The 13,183-nt window shown below is 40.0% G+C and overlaps 1 protein-coding gene across 3 annotated transcripts in view; it reads right to left on the bottom strand.

Annotated features, from left to right (window-relative positions):
• Positions 1–13,183, bottom strand: part of LOC122883923 (heterogeneous nuclear ribonucleoprotein L-like) — a 70,001-nt gene that overhangs the window by 22,857 nt on the left and 33,961 nt on the right. For all 3 annotated transcript variants that reach the window (XM_044213060.1, XM_044213058.1, XM_044213059.1), the window contains 5 exons: positions 12,301–12,410; positions 10,620–10,747; positions 8,842–8,927; positions 8,648–8,744; positions 2,624–2,696 (listed from right to left, as the gene is read on the bottom strand). In XM_044213060.1, coding sequence (XP_044068995.1) covers positions 2,624–2,696; positions 8,648–8,744; positions 8,842–8,927; positions 10,620–10,747; positions 12,301–12,410 — 494 coding nt within the window. The remainder of the gene's footprint in view (positions 1–2,623; positions 2,697–8,647; positions 8,745–8,841; positions 8,928–10,619; positions 10,748–12,300; positions 12,411–13,183) is intronic.

Below are 13,183 nucleotides of genomic sequence, written 5' to 3'. Positions count from 1 at the left end.
ACAAGACAGTCTAAGGCTGCATCAGTGAGCCCTACAGGCTCCAGTGTTCATTATACACCCCATAATATCTCATCCTTAAAGGTTCCCTGTGGAGTTTTAGACCTCTAGCAGTGCTATGGAGCCTTTTTTTCTATGAGCGGGTCCACGTTTTGTTTATCTCGTGCACGAGGATGCACATGCACACCCACGCGGGTGATGCAATACACAGTCCTACCACTGGCGTCACAATATCTCGGTGATTGCTATAGATATCTTGCTCTGGAACAGTGCTGGTTAGAAACATAGACAGAGCGTCATCACTGTCCTTGGCCTCACCGCTAGTGAGACAAAAAACTGTGTCTTCCTTATTTAAATGCATTTTTTAATAGTTTGACTATAAAGAAGTTTTATATGTCACATATTTTCATTCATGTTGTCTGAAAGTTAATGACTTCCTGAACTGATTGAATTAAGAATGAACTGACCCCAACATTAATCTCATCACACAGTTTAAGACTTCAGAAAGAATCCTCAGTTACACACCACATACAGTACAAAGAATGCAAGAAAGCATTTATGGTAGTTCACTGTACACAGGACCGTGCATAGATTACAGTGATTGTCATTGGTCATATTACAGTAGGCTGTTTGGCTTAGTGTTAAACAAGGCACTGATACATTCCAATGAGTCTTTATATCAAAAATATACCAATCAACATTCTAAGAGCTACATTATGTGAAACGCACATCCACGCACGTGTCTGAATGTACAGCTAGTGGAATCAGGGGATTCAGATTAGGGGTGTCACGATATACTGGTTTTCACCATTATCACGTACACATTTACAAACGTATGAAAAAGGCGTTACTTTTCAAACTTGCTTGACTTTGTGTTTAATTTTTCTCAAAAATCAATCCTTTACGCATTCACTGAAAGTGAATGTGGAGTCACGGGAATGGTCAGAGGAAACATCTAACCTCCCAACAATTCTCAGCAGACATGATCCTGCTGTACGTTGTTTTTTTCTCATTACTGCATTCATCCAGTTTGTATTACATTAGTTTAGCAGGACAGCCTTCCATAAAATATCCAAGTGATAAAAACAAGAGGGACTTTTATAGGTCAGATCAGTAATATCTTATTAATGGAGTAAGGTGAAATTAGATTTTTTGGTTTGCACTGATGTAGCCTTGCTTTTAAGGGTGTTTCCCTTTGTCTCTCTCTCACACACACACACACAGGCAAACACAGACACACACACATGCATGTTGGGACGTTAACACATGCATACACACACTGCCTCCACACTCTCTGTCTCCCAAGTTCATTTACAAAACCAACTCCAAGTCTATTCAACTGTACCTATCCACTGTAACTGTCTAGATTTATAGTGCAGTTTTTCTGCAGTTTGCTGTGCGTTTGCACAAAAGAGGATGTCCTTTTGAATTTGGCAGTGAAACGCTAAGTGAAATGTTAAATATTCATTTTCAATTATATTTTTAATGATGGTTCATAATATTGCCTTATTTGTAGTATGGAGATATTATTATTGTGATGTTTCGTGCCACAATAAAGGTCCACTGAAAATCGTGACAGCCCTAATTCAGATGGAGTAAAGTGACAGAGAGCAGAGATTAGACCAGACTTTTGACTATCAACATGTTAAGTCTGGTCCACCATGTTGAGCGTTTAACCAGAAAGATCTTTTAATCAGATTTTGCAGTGAAAACAAATCAAAAAAGGCAGTTTAGTGCATGCAGTAAATGTTCACTTGTTTGTTGGAAGACCTGCATGATTGTCATTAAAGAACCACTGAAATCTAGAGTCTAGAGGCCCCGTAGAGCTTAATGCACAGTGTGGACCAGACATCAGGCCCTGCGAGACTACTTCTCCAGACAGAGGAGAACATTAAAAACTGTGGGTGTAGTAGCTAGATAGGAAGGAAGTGCTACTGGAGTCCTGCAGACAGAAGAGGGGCTGAGGCCTCCTGGGCATGTTGACGCAGCAGCTGCATGGTGGTCAGCAGGAGTGAGATCCATCTCTTTTTCTCCCTCCCTCTCTCCCTCTCTCTCTCTCTCTTTGCTGGGTTGCAGAAGGTGAAGATGGAAGAAAGCTGCTATGTATGGTCAGCCTGACGTCCATCCCTCTTTCTCTGTTCTCTCTCTCTCCCTCAATGATTCTCTCTCTCCTCATGGTAAGCGGAGGTGCAGGCTTGTGAGAGGCCGGTGATTGGCTGGTGTGAGAGTGTTTTGATTGGAGATGGAGAGACGGGAGGCAGAGGAGTCTTGGTGTGATGGAGGTCTACGGTCCAAACGGTTTATGGCTACACTCTTAATCCACAGATGGAGACTGACCCGTAATGACTGAAGATCTGGACACAGTTTCACAAATTACTGTGAAAACTAAGACCATTCTCATCTATGGGTGTAATGTGAATCAAGGATGGCTGGAGTGGAGGGAAATGTGCCACAACAGAGAATTCAGACTAAAAACAGAGTCCTACGGTCCACATCACAGGATCTGCCGTATTGGAAATAATAAGGGTCACCCCAAACGGCCCAGTGGTCACAGCCTGACTTTAGTGTAAATATTAAATAGAGACAAAAGAGAAAGAGAGACAGAAGGAGACAGTGTATGTCTTACCTCGTCTGACCAGGTATGGTTTAGTGTAGTCCCAGCTCTCGTTGTCGTTCTTAATCACGTTCAGGCGCGTTGGCTGTGACACAAAGATGAAAGAACTCATCAGGAACCCTTTAAATGTATCCCAGTTATACATGATCTGCATTCTTGGTCCACTTCTATTCACTATATACATAAATAATATCATGTCTGCCACTCCACATTGTACAGTACTATTTTATGCAGATGACAATTTTATATGCAACAGGCTCTAAATGTGGACACTGTAAACCTAGTCTGCTTTTGATACATTTCAGATCTCTCTCATTCAACATAAGCTTGTCTGTTGAAAAAAACAAAAGGTATGCTATTTTCAAGAACACAGAGGAGAATTCTGCCCAGTGCCCATATCCAAACCCGTCAGGATTCTCAAAGTGACATTTTTGAATGCTACAAATATGTAGGTATCTGGCTAGATAACAGACTCACTTTTAAGACCCATGTGGAACACCTGACCAATTTTCACCTGCAAATTGAATATCAAAACTGGATTTCTGCACAGAAACTTCAATCTGTGATATTGTATATACAATAGTTACTCTTTTTTTGCCACTTTGTTGTCGCATGAATGCTGCAAAGTGTAACAGAGGCACTTCAGGGCAGCAGAGCGCCAGAATAGTACCGCCAGCTGGATTTCCAATATGGCAATGTCATCTCAGACTGTAAAGTAGTGTTTACAGGATATAACACTATTTAAGATGAACACATTCTTCCTCTAACCTTAACCATGGGGCTGCCTTAACTTAACCATAATCACACGAGAGGGAGAGAGAGAAGGCTGCACAGGTAAAAGAATGGGAGAAATATAAGTCAGATTGTTTTTTTATCTTGCTTTATGGTTTGCAATGTTTTGTATGATGGAATGCAAAACTAAGTGAAAGAGACTCACAACCAAGGTACGCTTATTCCATAGTGAGAGAGACTTTATTATGCTACCACCGCCTCCAATACAAACTGTTACAAAAAGTAAAAAATAAACTCACCAGTTGAAATTTGTTCCTACATAACCAATTTGTCACTAATTATGAGACGCTGCAGAACTCTGCAACAAAATGATAGCTCAGGATCTAATGATAACTGATGTGTAGAATAACTCAGTTACCATTACATCCAGATTATTTTGCTGTCGTGATAATTAAGAACTATAAATAATAAATGAAGTTACCGCTGCTGTGCCTCGTGCGTGATTATTTGGAGATGCACACGTGATGTACAATTCTATTGATGGTAAACATGTAAAATTTTACAAAAACAGCAAAAGTAACAGCAAGATACTCTTTTGTCGCACAGGAAGAGTCCCTGAACTCCCTTCAAAAATCGTGCAGTTTTAGCGATTTATTGAGTTAGGAGAAATTTATATACTCTGAGAAATGCTGTCAGCTCAAATTCTTAATTATTTGTTCTTGTGATTTTAGCATTAAATTAATACTTCAACTTATTTCTTTCTTTATGCAAAAAAACAAAACAAAAAAACAACCCACATGTATCCTCAAACTGCCATTTTATAACATTCGCCCATCCTTTTCTTGGCTTCCTACTGCACGTTACTCAAAGTATGTTTCATGTTCCCCGTGTACTGTACCTCCCGGTTTCAGTCAAAATTTTGCAGTGCCACAAGTTTTACAAGTGCCTATTACTGTAGGACTAGCATCATCAGCACCGTCATTGGGGATCCCTGTGAAGGTATTACTGGAGCAGAACAACCGAGCGCCTGTGACAGTGGAATCTGTAGCTGTAGAAAATAGTCACACGTGTGTGTCAGTAAATCCTGTGCTACCAATCACAAATTAAGAAACTCATACGCTCATAGTTTTGTTACAGTTGCTGCAGTGAATATGGTGCAAAACACATTCACACACCCGTATCAAAAATGTAAAGTCTTAAAATGTGAACTTATTTACTAATTGATTCATCGTGGCTATATACTTGGAAGCAGAAATGAATAACCATCAGCAACATTCAGCAGATTGTCTACTTTGGAACAGCCAAAGTTTTCAGTCTCCTTTTTCACCTCTTCATATCTCCTTTACATTCATTCGATAAATCCGTTGAGACAACATGATGAGTCTGTGTTGCTGTTTCCTCATGTAAAAATGACGTCTCAAACAACACCATTGTTTTTCATCTGTTATCACAACAATTTGCCAATTTTTCACAATGCAAACAGGAATTTGTAAAAGGACCTTTTAATTCACGATTTAGTTCATTAGTTTAGTTCCTGAAACTATTTGGTCGAAGACAAGCATCCGACTGCTCAGAGGACAACAGCAATTGATCTATCACAATTAGAGCAGCTTGTTGCAAAGTCAAGAACGCAAAAAAAACTAGAGGCTGACCGATTTATCGCTCGGTATCGGCGTATATGTTTTCCGATATGAGCCGATATTTTCTTTTCAGTATATTAGGCAGAAAGAAGGGCTTGTGTTAATATATTAATGTCACTACAAAGTTTATCCAGCAGAGTGCGCTGTCACTACAGTGGCAAGCAGTGTAACACGAGAAAGAAGAAGCAGCTCTCAAGAACTCACGTCATGTTCTAGGATCTAAGAGATCATGAGCCTGGAGGGACAGCCCAGGGCTTGTACCCTTTTCTATCCATAAGTGGTGGTCTTATGTCTTATTTGGTCTAAGGTGGTGAAAGGAGAGGCAGAAGGGACCAGGGGACTGCTGAGCTTGAAGGATGCATGTGGACCAAGGCACAAACAAATAAACAAAGAAACAAACAAAACTTGTGCGTGGTGTGTGTCACTTACATTAAAGTGTGTGCGTGGGGCAGGGCTGTTTGTTGCTGTCTGGACGGACTTCAGTGCTACTGCATGATATCTTTGTCTGACAGATTGGATGCCTGTTATGGTGGTCATGGTTGCTGATGTAGAATGGGAGTCTGTGTACCAGTTTGAGTGCTTTGTACTGAATTATTTGCAGGCGTTGTAGCTGGTTGCCAGAAATGGTGATCCAGGCAGGGACAGAGTATTCAAAGAGTGGTCGGATACATGCCATGTAAACTTTGACGACTGTAGAGGGTGATGCACCATGCTTTCCACAGAGGCCTTTGAGATGGTTAAGTCTGTTATTTGCCTTTTGTTCCAGGTCATTGATGTGTTTTGTCCATGTCATGTTGCTCTGAAGTGTTACTCCGAGGAATGTTACTTCTTTATTGATATTGATCTTCTGGTTGTATGGTGTTTGGTTGGCACTGTTGCTGAGCTGGAGGTGTGAAAAGGATGCATTGTGTCTTGGCAGGGTTCAGTTTAATTCTACATGAGTTTGACCACTTTTCTATTTCTTTAATGCATTTTTAATTTTTAATTTTTTTTGGCTGCCAATTCATTACAACACCATGCTAATAAAATACAGCTGGAGTGAAGAAATTAAACTGCCACCTCACTAATGGTTAAAACTATAAACCAGCACAAAAATGACAAAGACCAACATAAACCATGTTCTGAACAGACACATTACAAACACTAACAAACAGTAACATTTGCATTTTGGAACATGAGGCAGCTAAACTTGAACTGTTTGTAGCACTAGGTAGTGCATGCTGGGCCGTCACTATCACTACAATACTCTCAGCACCAGCACATGTAGTAGAGTGCCGTGTTACCACCTTGGCAACTATGTCACTAGATTAGTGACTTTTCAGACCCTCTTAGCGACTTTATTTCTAAAAAGCAACTAGCAACAGCCCATCAGGGAAAAGGCGAGAAATATATTCATTGCAGTGCATGGTGCGACAGGCAGTCAGTGTGTGGCGTGTGGGGCAACTTCACTCTTTCTCTCCGGATCTCTGGATCAGGATGTTATAACTTGGAAATATGTAAATAGTTTGTTTGATCTTCTCTCTCCCTTTAAAAAAAAAAGTTTTTACTTCAAATGTCCACTATGGGGGACATCGTGTAGTGAGTTTGTGATTATTTGGCCAAATCTTTCTCTATCTACTCTTAAATTAAGGTGATCGCTCCCTCACTGCACTAAGCTGTATGCAAATGAATGCATGATGACGTCATTTAGCAACTTTGTAGCAGAGGCGCTGATTATCTCTTGACTCGGCAGCAGCGAACCATGAATTAATGTTAGTGAGCGTTACATTAACAGCCAAATATTGCTACAGATGTTCTGATTAGCAAGAAAAAAGCGTTTCTGATTGGTCCTTTGAAATAATGGTTCAGAATCGGAACAAAGCTGCAGCATGAATCTCATGGCTTGATAGAGTAAGTTAGAGAATATGTGGTTTAGTAGAGAGCAGTGGTGGAATACAACTAAGTACATTTAGGACTGTACTTTAGTACAATATAAAAAGGTACTTGAGTATTTCCATGGCATTTCTGCTACTTCAGCAAATGACTGATACTGAACAGTACGGATATTTATTTATTTAGCGATTTTATTTTTACTTATTCTTTATTTTCTCAGTGTTCATCTCTAGAATTGGTTTACAATGTATGTTAAATTATTCTTATTCTGATCTTAAACAAATAACTTTATTAAAGAATATTTAAATTAAATATTCTTTAATAAAGTTATTTGTTTAAGAAAACAGCCTTCTGAGTACCTTTGCATAGGAATATCAGTGCAAAATTGGTGCAAAATCCACATAGAAAAGGTCTATTTTCATTCCAGCTCAAAAATTCAACATATCAGCCGCCATACTGGTAATTGGTAAATTCATCTAAAGTCGGTATTGGACCCTATATTGGTCGGGCTCTAAAAAAACATTTTGAGTTTTGGATTTTTCCAGCTAAAGGCAAATGTTTTTAGCTGGGTCAAACCCCTTTCATACAGGGACAGCTATATTGGCCCACTTTGTACCCGTTCATATTCAATTCAATTTTATTTATATAGCGCCAATTCATAACAGAAGTTATCTCTCTTTCCTATAGAGCAGGTCTAGACCGTACTCTTTATAATATTATTTACAGAGGCCCAACAAATCCCACCATGAGCAAGCATTTGGTGACAGTGGCAAGGAAAAACTTCCTTTAAGGAGGCAGAAACCTTGGACAGAACCAGACTCAATGGTGGGCTGCCATCCGCCACTGCCGTGTTAGGTTTTGAGACAGTTGTCACAGGTTAATCTCGTCTCTTATCAATGTTAGCATTGTAGATCCATGACATGATTGCCAAATGAAGTTTTCAATTTTACTTATTTTCTTCTGTCCATACACATGCCAACACATGCACACTTTGTCTTTCTCTTTCTCTCCCTCCTTTCTTTCTCTCTCTCTTTTTTGGGGACTTGGTCGATTGACATTTAAACATCACTATCAACAAATGAATTTTCATGCCTAATATAGACGCCTGATCTCCAAAGTCCGACACTGCGTGATCCAAGTTCAATGCCGGTCGGAGGAATATCGCGAAGGATAGCCAGCTGACGTGTGTTGACCCCTTCAGATAAATCATCTAGTCAGTGTGTCAGTATTAATGGGGTACCAGTCACAATCAGGTGGGGAGTTCTGTCTAAGGCTAATGTTCAGTGCTGGGCCCCATTCTTTTCTGTCTGTACATTCTGTTTCTGTCTGTATCAACTGCAACATGGTGACTGTTTCCATTGCTACGCAGATAACACACAGCTCTATATCTCAGCTGCCCCTGATGATCTGAACCCTGTCCACAATCTTGTACATTGCATCTGTGTTATCGGGAAGTCCAAACCAGAGAACTTCATTTCACATCTTCCTCCGCATTCTCTCAACATTACATCTGTGGCAAAAATCTAGGGGGTAATCTTTGATAGGTCATTGTCATTGTCAAGGTCACACCATTTCTCTTGTGGGACAACTGTGAAAAACGTATTCATGCTGTTATTTACACTTGTCTTAATTACTGTAATGCAATGTTCACGGGCTTTCCTAAGAACCTACAATTTAATTTATTTCTGTGATTTCCTGGAAGAAACCTTGCACTTGCAGCACATCAGTGCTGATATCAACATTACAGAATGACACCAGGCATGTGACTGCTGACATGTTTTGTGTCTCTTACTCTTGCATATTCAATCTTGAGCGTACAGCAGCCAGCGTAGATGTCAGCTCCATTCAGAGCAGCTTTGGCCTTCTGAGCACACTGAATGGACTCAAACCTGGAGGAGTGGGGTCAAGGAGAGAACACTGCACATTCCAATGCACAGATACAACAGCATGTAAAGACACACACGTTCACACACTCAGTAAGGATACTCCACCATGGCCTGGATTCCATTTCGTTTAAAGATGACGATCCTCAGCACACTGCCAATGGGGTTACACACTGTGTACAGAACATCCTGGACCAAAAAAGGAACGAAAGACAGAAATTCAAAATTTAACACAATCTAAAAGTTTCTAATGCTGCAGTGTGTCTTAACCTGCATGAAGCGCAGCCTCGGGCCACTGTGCATTTCATGAGTACCATAAAGGTATTGCAGTAAGAGAGAAATATAGCTCCATGCTGACACATCTCCAGGTCTTTTTTTAGGGATCTGGTGAATTCTCAAAATTCATATTCTTGACAAACTATTTTTGGTAACAGCTGTTTGTTTGACATTTTGTAAATCAACAATTCACTCCCAGATAATGCAAACACACCTCAAGAGAGTTTCAAGCACATAGTACTGTTTGTGTTTTATTACTCTTGTCCCACAAAGTACCTCAGACAATGTAACACTCAAATAAGTTACAGCTTACAGAAAGGTTGAAAATTTCAAGCAACAAAAACTTTACCACTATATATTGCTATAACAAGTAACCTTGTATTTTGGTCAATACCGTCTACAAAAAAGCACAATTTTCTTTAAAAAAAAAACTAACAAAAAAAAAAACGGCATTGTGTCAAGCAGGAAATTCTGCCAAATTAAATTTTGTATCATTTTGGATTTCCTAAGAACATTTTTTGTAAAGCCCTCCTAAACCACTCATCCAGTCTCCCTCAGATTTGGCAAGAAGTGTTCCTGATTCCCACTGAGTGATAAACTTTATGAAGCATGTCTTAAAAACTGACTGAAAAATGAATCTTTGCTCATCTAATGAACAGGTTACTGTAGTGTAGCTTGCAAAATTATATGAAATTCAACCCATAAGGTTGCCACAATGGAAAATAGTAGAAACTATTAAATGAATTACTTAGTTGTTATATTATCTACCTCAGGTTGATGGTTGAAAACCATTTTGAAAAAAAGCTATGATCCGCCGTTCAAATGTCAGCTCATCTTCTTGAAACTAGGCAGCTTCTTTACATTTGTTTCAAATTATAGTTGTCAGTGGTACCCCTGTAATTTGTTCATGACTGGCTGATGGGCTTCCTTTTCTGAGAAAAAAAATGGTGTGAAATTTGGTGAGCTGTGTCTTGTACTGTATTGGCCCACTGTCCTAACAAATACCATTATGTTAAATGTAAATATTCACTAAGACCACATCGATTGTGCTTTTAAGATATAATTTACATACCACATTTAGCAACATATAAAAGGCAGGCAAAACATTTCCTTGACAGTTATTTGAATCCAATAATATATACTGAGAGGCAGTATAGAAAGAGATAGATAGCCTGATGGTGGGGAATGAGAGATGAGGAAAAACCCCAAAGGAGTGAGTCTAGACAGACACTTATTGCTTTTAAGGGATGCTTAATAAATCTAGTTTGTACAACAAACGACCAACAGTTTTTTAGACTCTTCAATGTGTTTTTCTACATTCCAGGCAGCCATTGAAAATCAACTGGTAGGGAATTGAAACTAGCTCCAGATCAACTCATTACAATGAACATTTATTTTCCTTTTGTGTTTACTGTAAAAGTTACATCAACATTGTGATGTAGTGCAAATTGACTTGTGGGTAGTAAGATCATGCTGATAATCACCGAAAATGTAACTATCAAAAACATATAAAAAAATATGATAGATGCCCTGGAGAAGTTTTCCACTAATGATATGATAGAAATAAGTCCACATGTCCAGATGCCAGTGTGTGTGTGTGTTTACCGTGGTTATAGGATAGAGGGGGTTCTGTATGGACAGCAGGAGGACCTTGTTGCCACTGTTGGGGTTGTCAGCGTTGGTCGGCCTGGTGATTCTCTTGGATGTGGAGTAATTAAAGTATGCCTGTTGGCCTAATGAACAGATGGATGAAAATATGAACACATACAGTATGCTACATACAAGCATGTGTAACTAATCAATCTCATATGTACAGTTGTGGTCAAAAGTTTTGAGAATGACACAAGTATTGGTTTTCATAGTTTCAAGTTTGCTGTTTCAGTTTTTATGATGGCACTTTGCATGTACTCCAGAATGTTATGAAGAGTGATCAGATGAATTCCAATTAACTGCAAAGTCCTTCTTTGCCATGAAAATGAACGTAATCCCAAAAAATATTTCCACTGCATTTCAGCCCTGCCACAAAAGGACCAGCTGACATCATGTCAGTGATTCTCTCATTAACACAGGTGAGAGTGCTGACCAGGACAAGGCTGGAGATCACTCTGTCATGCTGATTGAGTTAGAATAACAGACTGGAAGCTTTAAAAGGAGGGTGATGCTTGAAATCATTGTTCTTCCTCTGTTAACCATGGTTAGGGTCAAGGAAACACGTGCCGGCATAATTGCTTTGCACAAAAAGGGCTTCACAAGCAAGGATATTGCTGCTAGTAAGATCGCACCTAAATCAACCATTTATCGGATCAACAAGAACTTCAAGGAGAGAGGTTCAACTGTTTTGAAGAAGGCTTCAGGGCGCCCAAGAAAGTCCAGCAAGCACCAGTACCGTCTCCTAAAGTTGATTCAGCTACGGGATCGGGGCACCACCAGTGCAGAGCTTGCTCGGGAATGGCAGCAGGCAGGTGTGAGTGCATCTGCGCGCACAGTGAGGCGAAGACTTTTGGAGGATGGCCTGGTGTCAAGAAGGGCAGCAAATAAGCCACTTCTCTCCAGGAAAAACATCAGGGACAGACTGATATTCTGCAAAAGGTACAGGGATTGGACTGCTGAGGACTGGGGTAAAGTCATTTTCTGTGTTACGCCAACAGTAAAGCATCCTGAGAACATTCATGTGTGGGGTTGCTTCTCAGCCAAGGGAGTGGGCTCACTCAAAATTTTGCCTAAGAACACAGCCATGAATAAAGAATGGTACCAAAACATCCTCCAAGAGCAACTTCTCCCAACCATCCAAGAACAGTTTGGTGACAAACAATGGCTTTTCCAGCATGATGGAGCACCTTGCCATAAGGCAAAAGTGATAACTAAGTGGCTCGGGGAACAAAACATTGAAATTTTGGGTCCATGGCCAGGAAACTCCCCAGACCTTAATCCCATGGAGAACTTGTGGTCAATCCTCAAGAGGCGGGTGGACAAACAAAAACCCACAAATTCTGACAAACTCCAAGCATTGATTATGCAAGAATGGGCTGCCATCAGTCAGGATGTGGCCCAGAAGTTAATTGACAGCATGCCAGGGCTCTTTGTATAAACTTAATGTAATTGTCAATAAAAGCCTTTGACACTTATGAAATGCTTGTAATTATACTTCAGTATACCATACTAACATCTGACAAAAATATCTAAAAACACTGACGCAGCAAACTTTGTGAAAACCAATACTTGTGTCATTCTCAAAACCTTTGACCACAACTGTAAGTCTTTACAGTGAAAGGCCTAGGAATCAAACCTGCGATGTATACAGGCTCCTTGGCTCCACAGGACACACAGCGGTCAGCGCTCTCCACTGCTGAGAACTCCACCAGTGCCTGACGCTTGAATGGCATCATCATCACATAACTGAGAAAAGATAGGACATACGCATGCTGCTCATTCAAATCTTTTCCACCTAATGGACTTTCACTGGACACATCGCCTCCTCTGCCAGCCACACTGCAGGTCCTCCACTCTTTGGCAACATCTCAGAACAGCTGATTGTGTTTCAATCCTCAGTACTTAATATTCAACAGATCTGAATAGGAATGGGTCAGCCTTTCCAACCCCAGTAAGGAGGTAAAGGAGTTCACTGCCTTCTTTTCATTAAAGACAAAAGTAATGAATGATGAAACAATGTGAGCGTGAAGGCCTTTAAAGAACCAGCCAAATCAGTGCAATAAGATAATACCTGTGTCTATATGTGTGTGTGTGTGCGTGCGTGCGTGCGTGCGTGCGTCTTCTACAGTATGCTTTTCTCTGCAGCTCCATTCAGGTGAAAGAGAGGTTAATGAATACTGCACCATGCAGGGAGTGTAAATAATGGAGAAGGAGTCGTTTAGAGTGGAAACTGCAGTATCACAAAATGTTTACTTCAATTATTCAGCATCTGTAACTATCTTTGCACTAAAGCTACTGAAAGTGACTTCATGTGGTTTAATTTTTTACTTCATGTGTCCCCTATAAATACTAATTTTCAAATGTTCAAAAAAAGGTTAGTATATACCGAACACTGAAAAAAACAAACAAGAAATACAATGTTAAAGTACTGGTTATGGTGGTGAGTGAGTGATGAGTGAGGTGCTTCTGGGAAACTTGGAATTGTAACAGCCAAGTTATAATGATTTGTTTATTATTTA

This window comes from Siniperca chuatsi, linkage group LG11, assembly GCF_020085105.1.
Source record: "Siniperca chuatsi isolate FFG_IHB_CAS linkage group LG11, ASM2008510v1, whole genome shotgun sequence".
NCBI lineage: Eukaryota > Metazoa > Chordata > Actinopteri > Centrarchiformes > Sinipercidae > Siniperca > Siniperca chuatsi.
The sequence above is the reverse complement of the archived record's forward strand: the minus strand, read 5'-3'. Positions and strand labels throughout refer to the sequence as shown.